The 20,692-nt window shown below is 41.4% G+C and overlaps 1 protein-coding gene across 14 annotated transcripts in view; it reads left to right on the top strand.

The window, feature by feature from the left end:
- Positions 1–20,692, top strand: part of BRSK2 (BR serine/threonine kinase 2) — a 303,871-nt gene that overhangs the window by 147,825 nt on the left and 135,354 nt on the right. For all 14 annotated transcript variants that reach the window (XM_077179936.1, XM_077179935.1, XM_077179934.1 and 11 more), the window contains exon 2: positions 2,884–2,978. In XM_077179936.1, coding sequence (XP_077036051.1) covers positions 2,884–2,978 — 95 coding nt within the window. The remainder of the gene's footprint in view (positions 1–2,883; positions 2,979–20,692) is intronic.

Genomic DNA, 20,692 nt, shown 5'->3' with positions numbered 1-20,692 from the left:
AATTAGGCTTTCTTCGTAGTAGCAGGAGAGGAGTGTTATCCTATAGATGGACTTACCAAGAGGGATTTTTTTTTCCTTTTTTCTTTTTCTGCTTAGGCTGACATGCAAATGTCAAAAGGAGGTGGCCAGGAGAGAAGGGAGAAAGCGAGGCATAGCGACATGTTTTATTTCTTTATCCTAAAATTGCATTCAGTGAATTTAGTGCAGTGACAAGTGCTGTCTTGGGCTGTTCAGAAGCTTGTCTAAAATTTCTATCTCCACAAAACAGACAGCAATGACAGTGCATTTCTTTTTTTTTTTTTTTTTTTTTTTTTTTTTTGGTTTTTAAAATGCAAATCAGGAGAAGAGGAAAGACGCATTAAATCTCACATATGTTTTCTCATTCTATCCTTTGATACCATAGCATAAATCAAGAATGACTTCTTGAGGTCAATGAAATTAATTCAATATAAAATCAGTGTCATTCAGTACCAGTTTTATTTTTGCAAAGTGTTTGCTGTCTTCTCACAGTTGGTTAACTTTTTATTGGAGTAAACAGAATAGTTTAATCTTAATTTTTGAGCTTCTGTGGTAGGTTAATAGCTACAAGGACAGAGGACACTGTGAAGATATCCTGTGCAGCATGACTGTGTCCCAGAAGTTCATGGTTAAACCCTTCTAGGGTGCTTCAGGGAGGACAAAAGTGAAGTGTGTGAGATATAAGAAGTCTGGTATATTATTAGTGAAGAACAAGGTAGAGAGCAGTTGTTTCTCACCCTTACTGACCTCTGAAAATAAGTGGTCCATGCCATGGTACAGTAAAACACAGTGCCACAGATCTTGGGAGTCTAGATATAAAGGACTGATTTAGAAGTTCTACTGAGATTTGAAAGTGTAACTAAGAGCAATGTAGAAAGTGCTGTCATTGTGCTGCAAGAGTGATGTAAGGTTGTGGTTTGTCCTAGAAGCAGGAAGGAAGCAATCAGCACAGATAGAAACAGTGCATGCTCTTAACAGGGTGGTGCTAAGTAGCCTCTATCTAAACACACAACAAAGCCAAAGGGAAGAAGCATAAGTAAGGCTGCAGGTGCTCTGAACAGTGAACACAGAGCCAGAAGTACTTTAGTTAATATTACAACTTGAATAGAAAAAATTTAGATAGAAGAGTGGGTGTGGTTGGACATCACAGCATCTTGCCCTAGATCTGGTTCTCGGTTACTTCAGGCAGAGGACACACTATTGCTGTACACAGCTTCAAATGGATTTGTCAGTGCACTGCATTCTTAATTTTTGTGACTTGTTTATGTCGTATCTGAAAGCGAGGATGTCAGCATTTAACCAGATGAGACTGAGAAATTATGTGACTAGAAATATCCAGAACACTTGAGCATGCCATAAAAGAGATGTGACTGGAAGCAAGTTGGGAGTTTATTTCTCCACATAATAACCAGTGATAAATAATTCCAAATTTACGATTAACTGCTTAGAAAAAGGATGGACTGGTACCTGCAGAAGATTGCTGAAGTCCCTGATGAAACTCTAGCTCACTTAATTGGGTCCAGTTTGTAGTAAGGCAAGAATCTATTTGCCCCTCAGTAAGGCATGTGAAGTCCTGTGTTCAATGTTTCATTGCTTTATCTGGAATTTATTGTGTTCAAATTCCAGATAAAGCAATGTGTTTGGCTTCATGCTTTGCATTCGGGGATGGGGTTGGCTTCTTAACTGCAACCTAGCCTAGGAGCTGGGAACTAAGTTAGTCTTTTTTTCTACTGTTTGATGTCATTATTCATAAATGCCCTGCAAAACACAGCAGGTCTCAGTGACACCAGGGAGGTGCCATTTCTTTTTTAGTCAGTTATAACTGAATTAACCTAAATGGCAATTTGGCATGTAGTGTGTGGAGTGGGATTGTATCCAGCCCATCAGGTGGTGTGCTGTATGTGCGTGTTAGACAAGAGTAAAACCTGAAGCAAACAAGATCTCACTTGAAGAACCTATGAAGTACAACTTTTCCAGCTACAAATTTTCTTAATGGCCCCTTGAGCTTTCAACAATAGAGTTGAAAGGTCAAGGGACCATCTTAAACTCACCTGTGGAGGTATCTCAGTGTACCTGCATGTAAGTCACGAGACTTAGATGAAAATTTTGCAGAAGATAATGGCTCATATATGTTACTTACCTCTTTCTTTTAAGTCTTGGTGTTACATATTTTGATGATAGTTTAAATATCCTAATCCTATCAGGGATATCGCATCCTTTTGCCAATATAATCAGTTAACAGTACTCTATCTTTTTTGAGGACAAGAATATAGTAAGTAATAGCAAACAAGAACTTAGAATTGTAGCAGCATGTGCTGATGTTCCTCCACACCACAGTGGCATTCATCACAGTATTAACTTTATCCAGCAGGATAAATTAAAACAGTAAGGGAAGCCAAAATTAAGTGTCTTTTTATTGTGATCATGGAAACTTTGGAAGGAGCTAGAGAAATGTAGAAGCAAACATTTGACCATCTAGTTTTTCTGATTTCCAAGTTTTTGTTGATGTCAGGTGTAGGAAATGCCCTTAGTTCAGTGCAGTTCAATTGCCAGAACTTCTTCCTGGTAGAACGCACTTCGAGTGGTGAGAGCTGGGCTACAGTGCTTCAACAAAACCACAGTTTTAGTGGCAGAAACTGCAGGAGCATCAGTGATGTTGATGACTTCACTGCCAAATGGTCACAATGTGAGCTGAAGTGTTTCCTTTACTCACAAGACCTTTTCTGGCTAGAGGAGGTACTAATGGGAATTTGTTTGTATATAAGCTGCCAATATCTAGATGGTGTTCTAAAAGGAAAACCCTTGACAACTAAGCTCAACCTCTAACCAATTCTTCCTTTCTATTTTGCTTTGTTTCTCCTGCAGGGCTTGTGAAGTTGGGGGTTCACTGTGTCACGTGTCAGAAGGTCGCGATAAAAATTGTCAACAGAGAGAAGCTCAGTGAGTCGGTGCTAATGAAGGTAATTTTCTAATGGAAGATTTAAAAAAAAGATTAAGTTCCTGGCTCTGTGTCTCCTGTTCCATGCAAAATTAATATCTTTAATTATGTATAACAAACATCCCTGTCAGTACTAGGATTATGAGGAGCATAATAACAATAATTTAGTTATGGGGGAGGTGAGGCCAGCTGAAATGAAATGGGAAAATGCCTGTGCTTTGTGCACAAAATAAACAGTCAGCTGCAGAGATGGTGATTCTCTGCTGGGCCAGTGTATGTTGGGCACCTGACTTTCAGCACTACCGCAGTGTCATCGTGGTACAGTGCAGGCTGAGGTATACAAATGTCACTATGAAGAGAGTTGGTGGATCTGTTGCTTGAGTAGTCCTTCTGCTTGCTCTGCTGCATGAGTTCTCTATGATGACTGATGTGCCAAAGTCCACAACTGCTTAAAGCTGTTGTAATTCAGTTTACAATCCACAGAGCTGTGCCATTGGAAACCTTCAGAATGTTTGTCCCAATGGTCCCAATGACTGTTAGTGTTCAGAAGAGCTTAGTTTGTTTTTTACCTAGCCTTGTGATTCTCCTCACATGAATGTCATTGATTGATCTTGGAGACCTAAAAATAAAATAAATGTATGCATAGCAGTTTATTCATGTGATTTGGTGACTAGAGAGGCTAAATTCAGCTTGATGGGAAGGAACACAACTGCACTGCAATCAACAGAATTCCGTCACACTGTCACCTGCAAATTACGCTAACATGTTTGCATGCAGTGTTGAGCACTTTATTGAGGTGACTTCCCTATATAAGCACACAGAGCTTCTCTATATAAGCTCATCTTTACACTCCTGTTTCCCACATGGACTTCTGTGTCAGCTGTTTCCCAGCACAAGTAAGTATAGCAGTCTTACTCAGAGCAGAAAGAAAATGGAGTGTAATTTGCAGCCAGTGAATGTTACACAAAAAATGTAAGTTCATATTTTTTTCAGACAAGGATTCTGAAAGTTTATACTCAATTGTAACATGTTTGGACTTTACCTTTTTGGAATTTCATCGATGAATTCCCTCTCCTGCAGTACTGTGGATTCAAGCAGACTTCTAATGTAGACCAAAAGTTAGACTGTGAAATAGATAAGAGAGCTGTGTATAAATGGTAAAATCTGAATGGGACACTAAGCACTGACTATATTCCAGAGCAAAATAATAGGAATCTTTTTAAAAAACTTGAGCATTTATTTGGTGAGAGAAACTGTCTGGTATTTATATAAAACACTTTACCTCGCTGATTTTCAGAGTAGGAGGCAAATCACTTAGCATGGCAAAGCGATCTCTCTGCTTTAGCTGTGTTGCATTACCTCGGTTGTAGTATGAAATCTGAGTAGTGAAACGGTGTGTTAGGCCCTTGTTTACACAGCCACATGCTGGAACGTGCCATGTTTTCTGTAAGATTGTACAGCATCTTTCTCAGGAGGAAATTACACATTGCATCGTGGTTCTCATTTTCAGACCCTCTGTGAGATTTTCTCTTTCAAGGATTCTGTTCTCTGTGCTCAGGAGGTTGGAATAACAGATGGGATTGAAGTGGTTTGCCCAGTTCTTACATAAATTCAGTAACCAGATGTCTTTTCAGGAATGCCCTGTGCCTGGTGGTCACAGACAGGCCCTGAGACTTCTATGTGAATTTAGAATACTGATAGCCAGTTTAATCCAGTCTGGCTGGAGGGGAAAAGTGCTGCAGCTTTTGGCAATCCCAGTGTGACCATTGCAAAGCATCCAGCTTGCTGTGTGGAGCCAGCAGCCACAGGGAGACAGCCAAAAGTGTGGCCAAGTCATTGTGGTGTGGTGACATTCCTACTTTGCAAGGCTTCCCACCAGCTTATCAGTTCCAGTGACTTTCTTTGCCAGTGGGCCGTGCAGAGCAGCCCCCAGAGCCAAATGATTCAAGACCACAGCTACTCTTCCAAGCTAGACCCAGATTGATGGATTTTGCTTTAATGTCTCCTTGGACAGAAAAGCTGGATCTGACAAACATGCACACCTGCCACATGAAGCTGTAACAGTGCAGTGCTATGGCCATTTATCCTAGAGCATAAGGAGAAAGTCTGCTCACGGTGCTTTCAACATCTAAAGTGACAGGCAGAAGCATATACAGCAGGCTGCTTTCTTTGTCATCATTATTCTGTTTTGACTTGCTTCTTGTAGCCTTCATTTCTCCAGTGTTTTTGCAGTGTTTTATTCTGTATATTCAGGGAACTGTCCCTTCTCTCTGCAGCTGCTCTTCATTGAGCTGTGCAGAATTGAGAGGCATTTGGTAAAGTGCTTTCTAATCATAACGTTGTAGTATCGATATTTCTGTAGAGAAGAATTTGGAATTGTAGCAGCTGGTCTCAATTAGCAGAACTGCTGCTATGGAGATGATACATGGGCAGGCACAATGCAGCACAGGCTGCTGTAAATGTATCATCCAAGTGCTTACTGCCCTGTCAAGGGATGGGGCTGCTCAGTGCGCACACAGCCTTTTGCTTTGTCATGTCCTGACTGCTAAATGCAGGCCGGGGAGCAGTGTTCCTTTTCCAGCTCCAGCTTGGGCCTGTCTGGGATCCTGGCTTTGGGGCAAAGCTACATATGTAATTTCACAGTTGAGGGACAAGGGTTGGTTCTGGTCTCACTCCTGCCTTCCCTCAAATGGTTAAAAGCTTCACTGGGTTTCTTCCATGGAAACTCCGCTGATGTGGAGACCTGTGTCCCACAGTACTTCTGGCTTGCTCTAGCACAAATTGGCAGGAAAGATTTCAGAAAGCAGTGTGCTACAGGGAGCGTCTTGAGATTGAAATATGGTTCATTAATTTCCTTGAATTACATCTGGACCACTGACAGGGAAATTAGGCCCAGAATTCCAGAGTTGTCTATAAAGCAGTAACATTTCCTGAGCAGCCAGGTTCACTACTGATGGTTGCATTTTCAGTATCAATACAAGCATTTGGAGTTCATGACTTGAGGATATAAAGGTTAAAGCAAATCTTTCCTCTGATATGGCAAAAGCTCATTTGGAAACACTGAGGTTTCTTGTGGGGTATACTCAGAAGAGTCCTTTCTCCTCTTTACTGTCTCACCAGTTCTCTTCCATTCCAGCCTTCCAAAGAATAAACAACAATAAAAAACCTACTCATTGGTGATCCATCAGACAAATCATTGTTTGGACAGACAGTGGTAGTAGAAGCAATAGGAGCATAAAGGGTGAAGAATGAGAAGGGGACAGCTGGCCTTGGTCTAATTACTGGAACACGCAGACATCCTCAGAAAGCCACAGATGTCCCAGGCCTGATGACTGGAGCCCAGAGCTCCATATGTGTGCTTTGTGTCAGTGTGCCTTTTGTTTCTTCTGAGTCCTCCAGTGCTGGCCTTGAAGCAAGGCAGGTATTTCCAGAGTAGAGGATGGGAAAAAAAGCAGAAAAAGTGGTCCCACTGCTGTGGAGCTCAGTTGTATCAGGTGCTGAGTTTTGAGGAGGCTAATGAGCTCTATTTCCAAAAAATTCTGCACACAATTCTCTGTGTTCTTAACCACAAAAGGTCTTGCAGCAATCACTATTGGAAATCCCTGATTGCCTGGAATGATTGAGTGGAAGGATAGGTAGGAGAATCGAGTGTCACTTCCTCTTGGAACTGACAGGATAACTTATGGAAGTATACTTGTAAATAACTGCTGCTTTGCATGGTCTGTTCATCATCTCCTACTTCTTCCTGAGCTTCTACTTCAATGTTTATTTCTCTGCTACCTCATCCTACTTTAGAGTCTTTCCTCCCCTCTCCATTTTCTTTCAGTTGTTCTTTTCTCTTTTTCTAAGCTATTCATTCTTCATTCCCTTCCATTCTGTGACTTCTGCCTTTTTTCTGCTTTCCCTCTTTTGCTACAGAAAGTCATGTAATAGTTGTCATTGTTTGTTGCAAAAACTGCTGAAATGCAGCATGTCTGTCTGGTTAAGATGCCTGTTCTTCAAGGAAAAAAGTTTAGAAATTGGGCACAATTCAGAAAGTATCTGAGAGGGTAAGAAAACAATCAGAGGTCATGTTTATAAGACTCAGGGGACTTAGTTTGTCAAAGAGAAAGCTAAGACATAGCTTAATTGTAGTCTGTAAATACTGATAAAGAGCATAGGCATGTGATAACAAACGATATTACAGTCTTGGGTATGAAAAGCTGATTGGAAACTAATAGTTGTAAGCTGTAGGTAGATTACATGTTGAAAAACTAGGCCTGTTTGACCACTGGATGAAGTTACTAATTGGAACAAGCCACCCAAAGCTGTAGTGAGTTTTTCTCCTGAAAGACAATTAAACTTCAAATTGCACTGCAGTGTTTTTTTTTCTAAAAACCAAGATCCTAGTTTAACTTCAGATGCTGGACTTGAAGCAGGAAGTGTAGTTGGTTTCCTGATCCATGCTATGTGTTAGCTCTGATCAGATCAATGAGGCCTCTCTGGCCTGAAAATCCATAGAGCTGGGAATTTCAGTTATGAAAATCTGAAAATCTTGAAATCTCTGGGAGGTTCCATATCTCTGTCTGGGGCATAAAGAGATGCACTTGTGCAAGTTGTCTGTAGAAGCAGAAATTTAGGCTACCCCAAGTGAATTTAAGAAGGAAATACTTGAGAACAGCAGCTTCTACTTGAAATACCTTATTTTCAGACTTTTAAAAGAACAGACTGTGATATTGGGTGACCTAGCTGTCATCAACTGCTAACTGCAGGCTGGTCTACAGAAATCATTACCAGAACATCAGAACAGCATCAGGGAGAAGTTAAATCTGAAGCAAAAGTGGACTGAAGTTGGTTCAAGTTCAGCTTTGATCACAACAAGGGCAGTTTGCCTGACACTAACAAAGCCAAACTCACCAACACCAAACCTCAATTCCACCAGATCAATATTTTTTCTGATGTATTCAATAGTGGCCTAATTGTTTCCCAGCTGCAGTACTTAGGACTTTTGCTATTGACTGCAGTGGAAATAGTGTTAAGCTGTTGCTGAACCCCACTGAGTATTTCTAGCACTGTGTACAAATGAACAAAGAGACAAGGCCATGGGATGTATCCTCAGTGAAATACATTTAAAGTACTCTAGGATATTGGCATACAAGATTTTGGAGGTGGTTATATTAAAAATAGCAAATGGGGGGGAAATTATTTTCATTTATTGAAAAGAAGTACCAAGAAAAAGGTTTTAAAGAATTCATCAAACTTTCCAGGACTTCTTGATGCAGGAGCACTGTGCTAACTTGCTGACACTCATCTATTATTCTTCTAATTGGCTGGCATATTGCTGTGAGAAGAAAATAACCCAGAAGACCTTGTACTTGTGGCAAAAAAAAAGATGAAAGGATAAAGGAAATTAAATCACCCCAAAGCATGTACATGCTCATATTTTCACTTGCTGTTGAACATGTAGGTTTCAATGTATAAATGAGTATATTCATGCTTATACACTCTCATCCTCATTGTGGTTTATCTTTAACCTGGAGCATTACCACATGCTTGCCAGCTTTTAGCCCTGGAAGAGAGCAGATTAGAGGTGTGTGACATGCATAGGCACTGAGCAAACTGCAGGAATGATTGGCAGCCATCAAAGACCAGGAGCGCACAAACGCAGGCTTAGCCCCTGTGCCCGTGACCCTTGTTCATATTCTAGTAGCAACCCAGTTAGCACAGCACAGCATCCTGTCTGCAAGTCTCTCTTCTGAGTTCAATGAGATAAAAAAGCACCTTGCAATATGAAAAATGTGGGCAAAATGAAAGGGACTTTTTTCCCCCGGGCTCCTTCTTGCTAGAGGGAGTTTGGGATTAGGGATCTGTTACTGAATGTATAATGCAGAGTGTTTTGTTTTAAACTGGAGCTGCTGGGGAGTATTGAAAGCCTGTTCACTTGTCATCTGTTTGAGCATTTAAAGAAGTTGGGTAATTTTGTTTTCCTTCAGAGAATGACTCTCCACCTCCACTTTCCACCACACATACAAGGAACACAGTTAGAGGCATTCTTAAAGAAGGAAATCAAACAGGAATCATGAGCACATGATGTACCTGTCAGAGGAACAAACCTGTCAAGTGTGCATAGTGCCTTTTGCTTTCTAAAGTTAGTATGATCAATTGAGGCATTTGAGCAAGCTATTAAAATAATTGGCCTTTTACAGCAGTCTGGCTCAAACCTCTATTGTACCCAAAATGTTCTACCCACAGCCTTGTGTGTGCAAACACATAGGCATAGACACTACCACTCTCATGTACTGGCTTGGTCATGCAGCAGTAAATGTCCCTCATGAGCCCAGGCCAGAGCTAGCTGAACTCAAGGAGTGCTTTTTACTTTTCATTTCAGTTGATTATAACCATAATGCCTCAATGGGAAGTAACTGCTCCTGGAGAGGAGACATCTGAATGTGCACAGCATTCTAGTCCTCATCTACCTGTGAAGCTTCTCTCAATAATTAGCCAGTAAAATCACTTTCTGTTCAGCTTTGGCTGTTTCCACTGTAATTGCAGTGTCCTTGCACTTGGAGTGAAACTTATAATAGTTTAACTTCGTGTTGATTTCCCTACTAAAGCTTCTGCGAATTCCTCTCTTCCATGGCCAAAGCTTAGTTTTATCAAAAGATGTTGGTTGGCTGAAGTGTTTTCTCTGAAATAACTTCATCTCAATGAACTCCTGATATATCAAAGTCTAGGTTTCTTTTGAACTGTCTCTGTATTTGTAGCAGGCTGTTGAAGAGTCCTCTTTGCATTTTACCCCAGCAGAGACCCTGAAAGTCCTGCCTGTTCAGGACTCCCACTGCCTCTGAGCCCGATGTTATCGTGCCAAGAAACTGGAAGCCTTGAGGCAGGCTCCAAGAGTCCACAGCTTTGGGGCAGACCCACCATCTCCAGCTAGAAAGATGTGTCCCTACACCACATGTGGGAATGGTAGAAGGCACTGGGATCCTCAGCTGTTGTCTGGCTTGAGGCTCATTTTTGGGGGAAGAACAAGCAGTAGGAGTTACCCTGAAAGGCAAGGGGAACCGCAGGTGAAAAGGCTTCTCACTCCATTGTACATTGGTTTGCATTTCACATTCCAGAATCTTGTCTGGAAGGCTCTTAATTCTTTTTTTCTTTCATCTTGAAAAGACAACCAGTGGCATCAGAACAGCTCTAGCAGTAATGGGACATAAATCCTTGAGTAGATTGACTGAGACCACAGTTGGTTCAGGTATTTAACCCTGCATCATCATGTAGAATAAACACCATAAATATCAGTAGACTGATCCATGCCAATTAAGGGATGTAGTCCATTCCTGTATGTAGCAGGCAAACCATTTGAGTAAATACTTTGTTCAAAGATTATCTTAAATTTTTGCTGAAACAACTTGGATGGTGCCCTGTAAGCCAGCACTACCTTTCTGTAAGAAGTTTTTTCTCAGCACTGTTTAGTGTATGAGTTTCCCAGCTCAAAAAAAACCTGTGTCCCTTAATGCATGTTTAACTGGTACAGCTCAAAGCCAAGAACTGCCATTGCACTGTCATTTAGGGGATACAGGCTCTTCCTGTTTGTTTTGCATGCTTCTGTCCAACATGAACATTTTACTGATCATTTGTTAGGTGTAAACCAGGCCTTACTCAGTCAATTCCCTGCAGTTTGTGCTGTTAAGTAGTTGGCAGAAATTTAGGAAAAATCTGGGAAGGCCCAGTCCCAGTGCAATTAACTGTTAGTTCCAGAGCTGTCAGATGGAGCTCGGTGCGCTCTGCTGTGGGTTTGCTCTGCTGCTGTTATTGCATGTTGATCTCTGTAGTGGTGAGTTTTTAGGTATTTGAGTATTTTCTCTTTTACCAGGTGCTATTTTTGAACTTGCTGCCTTGCCTTCTGGCATCCTGATATGCTGTATCCACAGCTGGCATGGATTTAACACACTGGTCTGTTCATGAAGAGCCCTCCTGTAGCAATAAACCATTGTTTGCCCTCCCCTGCTGTGGATGCACACACCACACAGAGGAGACTCCTGAGTTTTAGTTCAAAATGGTGTTTCACATCCAACTCCAGGAGAATTTTCCAGGTGTGCCAACACTGAGAGAGCCCAAGCCCAGCTACCACACAGTGACAAAAATTGCAGTCATAGCATGGTTGATTTTTCTCCAAGGTGGGAGCAGAAATCGCTGCTTTGTCAGAACACCTGGTATTCTTGAATCCTGTGGTGTAATGGAACATGTTGTGCTCAGCTGCATGGGGAGGCAGCAGCAAAGGCTTTGTGTTATGTGAGGGATAATGGAGATGTTGCCTTAATTCTCTACAAACCATAGGGAAGGTGAGATTGAGTTTAATCTTGAACTTGTGCATCTCTTGCAGTCTCTCAGCATGCAGCAATCGCTCGAGAACATCTTTTATAACATCATGCATTGTCCCTAGTGGAAACAGCAACTTTTAAAAGTGGCAATAAATTCTGGGGTGCAGGCTGGCTTTTTCAAGAACACTTGGTGAAAACTCAATCAGGCAATCAAAGTCATTACCCTTTTGGGAAATTTAGAACTGGTGCTCCAGATTATGCTAAAATGAAGACATTCAAAGTCTGGTTTTAGAACATTTTGGTAAGGCAGGGGTGAATAGCTGTCAACACTCAAGAAGAAGGATCTGGCCTATAAAACAGGATCACTTGTTCCTGTTCCTGGCATATAAACCACAGACACAAACGTTCTTCTACTGCAGCTCTCCCAAGTACCTCCTCTTCTGTACATTGGATAGGGAACTTGTGAGGGAATGTCACTGGTGCAAGGTGTAGCACAGAGTGCAGGTCTGTAGTTTCTTTTCTACTTTTGGGTTTCCTGTTGGTCCAGGAGAAGAACATTCTTTATTATCTGTAAGTTTCAAATGCAGGCATAGCTACAGGAAATAAATAATAGCATTATGTATAAACCATGTTTCATCTCAAGTCCTTTCATAAGGAATTGGGCTGTGAAATTTAGCTTATTCCTCCAATTCCTAATAGCTTTTTGCACCCTTCTGTACAGCTCTATATATCAACTGTAATCAAGACTAGAAGATCTGAAATGAAGTTGAGTCACCAGAATATGCAAAAGCCATTATAACAAATGTATCAGGAGATGGGGATTGTGTTACTAGTTTTCTTCATTGTACCTGAAACAGATTTTCAACAGTCATTATAAAAAAATATAGTTGTCTCATAAGAATTCCTGATAGATTACATTTTAGAGTGTTCTAGAAGTCTGGTTACACTGTCAGAAATGTCACCGTGGATCCTTGTAATAGACTGGAATTTACTATTGCTCTGTGGTCAGAAATCTGGTGTGCATTTCTACATCTGTGTGTGTAGATGGTCCAACAGAAAGAACTTGCTGTCAATAGAGGGAAATTTCCTCCATCTGTAAAATACTTCAGCATAAAGTTCTTTTTTAGAGATCTTTCTTATATTTCCTTCCTAATACCCTGAAATAAATCCCCTCAGTCTAATGTTCTTATCTCTTTTCTTTGATGAATTTCCTCTCTTCACTCCCGCTCCCTCAGCTGCCCCTGAATTTCCTTCCTAAATCCCTTCTGTCCTTTGCTAACCTCCTGTTGTCCCTCACATCCACTGCAGTGCTTCCAAAGGAAAGACACACACAAGAAAGAGAGTACATATTATCCTCTAGGTATTATGGGTTCATTTTATCCTCGTTTCCACCTCTTAAATCAATCCCTGATTTATCAAATCCAGAAAATAAAAACATTTACTTAAGAACAAATGGCTAAGGTCGTTGGACAGAGGGCAGTGTGGCACACAGCTGTTCTCACAGTCATTTGGGGCTGTGTTTTCACCTCCTTTTCCTCTAGGAGTGTAAGCTGTGAGTTCAGCAGTCTCAAAGGAACTTGGACTAGGAAGTAGTGTTGTGGAGATACCTCAGAGTACCAGACTCCTCCTGGGCAGCAGTGCAGTCAAACTGGAGATTTGGTTGCTCTGTAGTACCTGCATATCCCCAGTATAGCAGGCAAGGTACCTGGGCCCTGCTCAGTAGACTAAATTTATCTATTTATCAGAATAAAGAGATGTATTTCAGAGGGACTGACATGGAAATCCAGCAGCTGGTAGAAAGAGATGTAAATGCTGCCTATAACAGTAAAGAACCCCCTCAGAGATCTGTTAACATCAAATCCTTCATTTTTGAGGAGAAATGGTATCTTTGCCTTCCTGCATTGCTGTGCAAGACTGATAGTGGTGGGAACACTTTTAGGAAAAAGCAGCAGCTAGCAGTGCTTGAGGACATGGTACCTGCTTGGTGTTGGGCAAAGCCACTTGCTGCTGGTGCACTGAAAGGGTGTGTATTTCATTTTGCCCTCCTGCTAACTGACCTGGGTTTTTGGCAGACACCAATGATTTAGTGTTTCTCTGCGTTTGTTTGGCTGCAGATGCAGCTCAATACAGATTGAGCCAGGGTTCAGAGTCTCAAATGTCAAGTCTGGGGCTGATGACATACTGCCTCAGGAAGAGAGGAGATATTAAGGATGGAGAAATCTAAGACAGACAGATTGTTAGAGTTTGCAGGAGTGAAATATTGGACAAATGTGCAGAATCATAGAAACAAGGGTTGAAAGGACCTCTGAGGGTTTGTGTAGTCCATCCTCCCACTCAAACAAGAACTGCTGTTGCCATGGGTCAGCTTTAGCTTTGTCTGTCTTGGTTTTGAAAATATTAGGGGACGAGATTCATCACCTTCCCTGGACAGCCTGTTTCAGTGCTGCCTTGCACTCCTAGTGGTTTAATTCATCCCTAATATCTAACCTGAACCCCAGTGCAGATGTGAGGAGAGAGATTGACCAGCTATTGTGGCTGTTGGTTCCAGCAATAAATAAACTTGTGTCAGTTATCAAATAAAGACTTCAACCAATTTTTAAAAAAATCTATAGGAGCTGAAAGAAGAAACACTTCAGAGCTGTGGAGTCAGTATGGTATGTTGCAGCCTCATGGCAGAAACAACTGATCAGTGAAGTGAGGAGTCATGCCACAAAAATTTAGTATGAAAAGGGTCAGCAAAATCAAAATTGATGTATAAAACTGAGAATCAACAGGCCAGCATACAAAGAATGGGAGTCTCAACAGCTGAAAATAAACATAGCAAGAAGTGGGTTTAGGACTGGTTCAAAAGCTGCTTTACTGAGGGGACACTGAGGCTTAAGCAGCCTAAAGGAACTCATGGTAATGATCACGTTTCATTTTTGGTTTGAATACCAACAAGAGAGCAACCACATTAGCAGGCAATGGAGGAATACTCTCTTAGAGCCTGCCTGGAGACTTGAGAGGTGAGATCTGCGGGAGGTAACACTGGAAGTAAGATCACAAGTGCACTGGACTGGAATAAAGAACATGACAACTGAATTTCTGTGATTTAAGTGTTAGATACAAATCAAATTCTAGATATAGACAAGTTCTGTGGGTATAGTTTGAGGAACAGCTAGCAGACAATAGATGAAATAATTAACATATTGACATACCTTCACTGCACTTCTAGAGAGGTCTTAGCTATTTCTGACTCTTTCATTTCTCGCTCTCTCAAATTGCTGGTTCTCACAGAGACTTGACCTCCATCGTCTATCATCCCTCCAGCTGTCCCTTTCATTACAGTTTCTATTTATCTTCCACTTGTTTTCCAGGTGCAGATCATTAGAAATGCTTGGTTTCTCTCCCCTTATTTTTTCACATTTTTGAACAGCAATACCATTTGTACAATTCGTAATTTCTTCCTTATTGCTATAACTGTCTACTACTCATGGAAATACAATTTTCTTCTCCTCTTTTGATTCTGAGTTCTCTATGTGCCACTCCTTAGATTACCCCACAGCCCTCCTTCTTTAAAGCTATAACCCCCTCTGATAGTTCTGTATCCTCAGACCTTTAGCTATGAGATACTACTACTCGTATATATGCCTTAGAAACTTCCATTTATCTTTTCTTCAAAAGCTTTTTAAATTTAAAGAAAGCTAGGGGTTGTGTACATCCTTAACCTGAAATAAGATGCTACAATCCTGCTATCATTGTCTAATAATCTGATACCCGCTCTCTGACCTTCAGTAGGGCAGAATTTAACATAGCCTGATTTAAATAAAGTGTTGTAAATAGCCAGTCAGAGTCATCAGGTCCTTTATTTGCATATGTGGTTTTTCAAAGTTACAATATCTCAGCTAGGGTATATCAGCACTTCAGGCATTATTTTTATGGTCAGAAGTACAAATGCCTAGACCTGCAGCACACAATGTAATGGGGGATTTGGGACAGCCAAGCAGAATTAAAGAATTCAGGGCATAGCAAAAAGGTTGTCTTGATAGATTTAATACATATACTGATGTTTAGATAACCTAAGCTTAGAGCCTATAGTTAATCCGTATAGAAATTAAGAATGTGTTTCAGGATTTTATATGCCAGGCATGTTCCTGAGAATATGTTTCAATGAATTCATTTTCATTATGAGATTCAGGAAGCTAATCATGTTGTAGTTGAAAGATGAGGATTGCTCCTGGATGCATGAGAATGTATTGGTGGGAATTTTTAAATGGATTTAGTAGACAATAGATGACAGGTATTTATCACCTGGTGAACAAGTAGCATATGACGTAATTCTGCTACTCATAGTGGAAATAACTTTCATTAATTTTCAATCGAGACTTCTGTGGCTCAGAATGCATATAAAACATGCTAGTCTAATCTCAGAGTTATCATAAGAGGATTCTACTCCTGTTGGATTCAGCAGAACTGCAGCTAATTTCTGCAGGAGTTCTTTTTATGCTGTGTCATCCATGCGATGAAGCTCAGAGGCTCCCTGATCCTCTCGCTGTGATAAATAATTTTTACTCACCCACGGGCATTTTCACTCCACCCATTTTATGCATTTTCCAAGCCATAACCTCCTTCTTCTCAAACAGATGATTTGATTTTAGTTCATTTTATTTTTAAGTGATTTCCTGGGAATGGGACAGATTTCCATGCATGCAGAATGAGTGTTAAACTGAATCCTCATTATAGTAACATCAAGTGGCTGGTTTAAACTGCTGACCACCCATCTGAGTCATTATGCTAAATGTTCTTTGCTCCTGGGCACCTCCCTCTCTGTGCATGCCACAGTGATGTGAGAAGGAACACAGAGGTTCCTGTGGGATCTTGACGTCTCACCCAAAGCACCAAAGGGCATGGACTGCATGGCTTTTTAAGTTAATCTTTTCCCATAGACTTGAATTCACCCCATGGGCCTGCTGGTGCAGTGCAGTCACAAAAATACACAGATGAGAAAACTGGAGTAGATCTGGAATAAGTTGTAATCAGTTGCTTGTAAATGTGTAGGTATAGTTTAGAAATTGCACCTTTGAAAAAGCAGTGTGCACGTAGCATGGACCCTAAATGGCTTCCTAAAATATACTGCAGCATAGAACACACACAGTGCATACCTGATGGTACCTATATGGGCTTCAATTCCCATGGAGGATGTGTGACTGCTTCATGAAAAGCCAGCTTTGGAGGCAGCAAAGATCACAATACTGTGTCAGAGGGCCTGTTGTCCTTCAGCCATTCACAGCTTCAAAACCTAAGGTGGCACGTTTCTCCCCGTTTGTGTAGTAATTTGCCTTTCATTCCTCTTTGCTGTTGCACACATCCTGGTAAGTCTGGCACTTGCTTTGGGATGTGTGCTGGCCATCTGCTAGGAGGTATGTGTAAATATGTGCATACAGTGCTTTCAGCAGGGCTGCCTTCTTTCAGGTCTTGTTAAGTACAGAATCTGACAGGATACTGCACAGGTACAGACCCCTCCGCTCCTCATCGTGTGAGGCTGCAGTCTTGGTGGATTCCCAGCACTTTCAGGGAATTAGCTCCACAGAATAGGTTAGCTGGAAAATATATTTAGCCTAAAAGCTAAGTAGGAAACCCAAGGGAAAACAGACTTTGTGGCAGCTGTTTTCCTCCCCTGGACTGCTCTGTTTTCACTTTGTACTGTAACTCTCTCTTGCCCTCAGTTAACCAGTTCTTGATACCTGCCCAACTTTGCAAAATCAACCACTTAATCACAGACAAAGACTGAACTTTCTTCTTCCTGGAACAGTTCAGCCCCTGATCCTTTGGTTCTGTTTGTCTTTCTCTTCACCTGCTTTTGCATTTCCCTAGCTCTGTAATCAAACTTGTTTAAAATATCTGCAAGTTTAGTGCATTTCTGTTCTATATTATTCCCTATAACGATGAATTAGCATGAGTGCAAAAATGGGGCCAGTTTTCTGTTTTCATGTAAGGAATCCTAGGCTGCAACATTATAAATGGTTACTTCAGAAAACCTGGAGCTGCTAGTGGGGAGAGACTAGGCAGGTTTCAGCTTTGAAGTAGGCTGGGACTACTTTTTGCCTTGCTTTGTCACAGTATTCATATATCCATAAGAAATAGGGAAAGTTCTGCTCAGTGTCTCACCTGTGCTCTAGTTCTTGTTTGATAACATATCCACAGCTCATTTCCATTATTTTCTTTTTCATTCACTTTCCACTATAAGTTGAACAAATGATACACTTAACTGACAGACTGTTTCATCTTTTTCTGCTACCCTTACTCTTTTTTTTTTGTGCAAATAACAGATCAGACTTTCCAAGTAGTTCCTCATGTCACAGTAGTGTCAGAAATACAGTGAGTGACTAACTGGACTACGAAAAGCCTATTTTCCTGTTTGGGCTTCATGTGGCAATCCCATCTCAGCTAAGACTTCCAGTGTTGTGGAAAACTATTCTCTTGCAAGGTTTCATAACCATTCATTTTCCTGCAGTGAATTCTCTTTAATTTGTGGTTTTCCCTCCTCATTTACTAACCTGTGACCAATCCCTTCATCCATTCTCTTGTATCCCAGGGCTCTCTTTCAAATGTTAAGCACCTTGGGAAGTCTTTGCTGGGGATGTTTTCTGTCAAAGCCAGTGGACAGCTGAGTAACTGCAGGTTGCATAACTGGCAGTCTGGCCCAATGTGTCTTTTCATAGGAAAACAAGACAAAGCAGATGCTAGAAACAGGTCATTGTTTTATGATCTGCAGAGCTCCCTGCTGTCTACAGCCATGCTTTATGTTACTGTAGGACAGTGCTCTCTGTTTCAGAGGAGTCCTGAGCTTGAGCTGGAGAAGGAGAGGTGTTCTGGGAGCTCTGAACTTTGGGAGATCCCAAAGCAGTTACTTCCCAGGTACCTTCTGCCTTTTTACTGGTTCTGTTCTCATATGGGACTTCAGGAGTTTCATCCAGAATTGTGTGGGTACTTGGACAGTATCCACAGTGTTGAGAACTCTTCTCCACATGTTCTTCTATTATTCTGGTAAAGCTCTTGCAGTATGGAGCCAGCAAGAGTAGCTTGGTGGAAGCAAACTATAACCAGTGCTGCCTTCTCCTCCTTTTCTGTACTGATGTGGGCTTATAACCATGCTTTCCTCTCACCCAGTTGTTTTGGGGTCTTGAAAGCTGGACTGAACATAGTTAGCCAAATAAGAGTAGGCTTGGTGCTGATGTGTAGCAATTTATCAAAGCAAAGCAGTGACCAGCTTTCCCATTTCAACTCTGCTGTTGCGTATGAATTTTAGAGACAGGGCTCAATAAAGCTCTTATTTATGTACAGTGTTTATAGTTTGCTATTTGATTTAGGGATCTCCCAGTCATCTCATCTGCAATACAAGGCTCTGCTTTGCAGAGTTTATCACTACAGTCAGAAGGCAGCTTCTCTCCAAAAAGAGCTTGCCTGTGACCTTGAGTGTTCTTGCGGTTGTTAGATGCTTGTGCAGGTTTCCTGAGGAGCTGGAAAAGCCAATTTTGCAGTATGATTCTGCTTCTAAATGTGTCTGTAAAAACCAACGGTATTTTAGGTTTTCCTGTTTGTTTGTTGTTGGGGTTTTTTTCTCCATGCTTTGTAGCTCAAATTTGTCCAAGCTTGCAAGTGAGAAAAAGGATTTTCCATTTGCTTGTTTCAGAAACTCACGTACTTGGTAGAGGTACCTGGAGGTAAGGCTTTCACACCTGAAGCTGTTTAGGAACCAAAGCAGATATTATCCTATCATGGCTGTGCTTACTCTGCAAGGATGATAGGAGTGTTTAAACCTTCTTTGTGTCATTTGGCTACGCAGAATTGTCTACGAATGCTCAACAGGGAGCAAGAGGAGGTTCTTTTAAAGCCGTGCCAGCCGCACTGTGAAAGTGCTTACGCAATACCAGCTCAGCACTGCTGTTGGGAATAGAGCCCTGCTCGCTCCTCTCACCCTGCGCCAGGCAAGCTGAACCAGTGAAAATTGTGTTTTCATGCTGTCACTGCATCGACGGTGGGGACTTCTGTGGCTGTAGCTTTTTTTAGTTCCGTGTTGTCATGCCACTGTCTGAATATAGTCATGTTGGCAGTCCCCTGAAGTGCAGCCACTTTTCTGGCTCTAAGGATGCTTTTAAGCTAACCTATTATGGAAAGGCATTACCTACCCCCTCAGAGCAGGAGACAAATCTTTCCTGATTTTCCTCAGACTACCAGAATCATTTAATTTGAGAAAAGGATAATCAAAATAAGACACTGCATGATAATCAGAAAATGTGGTCCTGCAATGCAGCATTATGAAAGAAAGAAAAAAAAAAAAAAAAAAGGCAAGAGAGCAAGAGGAAACAGAGCAGTTTATCTCCCTGCACCATACTGGGGAATTCAGAGCAAGAGAATTGTGTATTTGGGTCAGCTGAGTCCTAAAGGAGAATTCTCATGCAGTATTTTCAACCCATTTTCATTTAGGGTTGCTGAAGATGCCAAACCTTAAAGGGGCAAATATTAATAAGAAATAATCCTATAGTTGTGAACTGCCTGTTCTGTTACTGCTGCTATAAGGCAACAAAGCAGCTGGGGTATGTCTGCATGATGCAACACAGAGTCATGCAGAGACACCTGAGTTAGCTCTACATGTGCCCATGTGGGGACAGAAACATGAGAGTCATATCAGGGCAGCACTCAGCTTGGGCTCATTAGACAGCTTGTCTGGAGCTAGCTGAGACATGGAAATGCCCAGCATGGAAATTTCTTAGTTCTTGTCTGAATGACCTTTGGCTTTATGTAGGCCTGCCACAGCTCACTCAAATTCTGAGGAAGTCTTGCCACTGATCTTGGTGGATTTTGGAACAGACCTGGACATAATTTCAGAAAGGTGTTCCTCAGCAGGGTTATGCTTGTGTCTGGCATGCTGGGTACCTCTTCTGCACGGGGTTCTGCTGGGTCAGGAGAAGAATTTGCACGGGACAGTGGGAATGGTCAATACAGAAAAGAATCACACTGTAAAACATAACTCTAGTGAGAAAGTGTTTAGCATGAAGTAATCTTCTGGGAGATTCTGTGTGAAATAAGAACAAAGTCAAATATTAATTCCTCCAAACATCTTCATCCAACTCCTGTTACTTCAGTTTCATTGCAGTAACTTCTGCTTTAATGCTTTTGCTTATCTTTGCCCCAGGCATTTTACACTTGTCCAGGATGCCCTCCACTCTACCACTGCCAGGGTCAGTTCAGCTTGGAAAAATCTTTTGCAGATCCAAGTTTTTACTCTAAACTAAGAGATCCAGAGAGAACAAAGGCTTGCCCACATCTGTGCTTGGTAATGACAACTTTTTATAGCAAGCCTGACCCAGACCCCCTTGCCCCCCAGACCCTTCTTCAAGAATATGAGCATTTAAAAGAAACACACAAATATTTTTACAGGAGTAATCAAAACTTT

The sequence above is a fragment of the Agelaius phoeniceus genome, chromosome 6, assembly GCF_051311805.1.
Source record: "Agelaius phoeniceus isolate bAgePho1 chromosome 6, bAgePho1.hap1, whole genome shotgun sequence".
Classification (NCBI taxonomy): domain Eukaryota; kingdom Metazoa; phylum Chordata; class Aves; order Passeriformes; family Icteridae; genus Agelaius; species Agelaius phoeniceus.
This window is presented reverse-complemented; position numbering and strand designations above follow the sequence as displayed.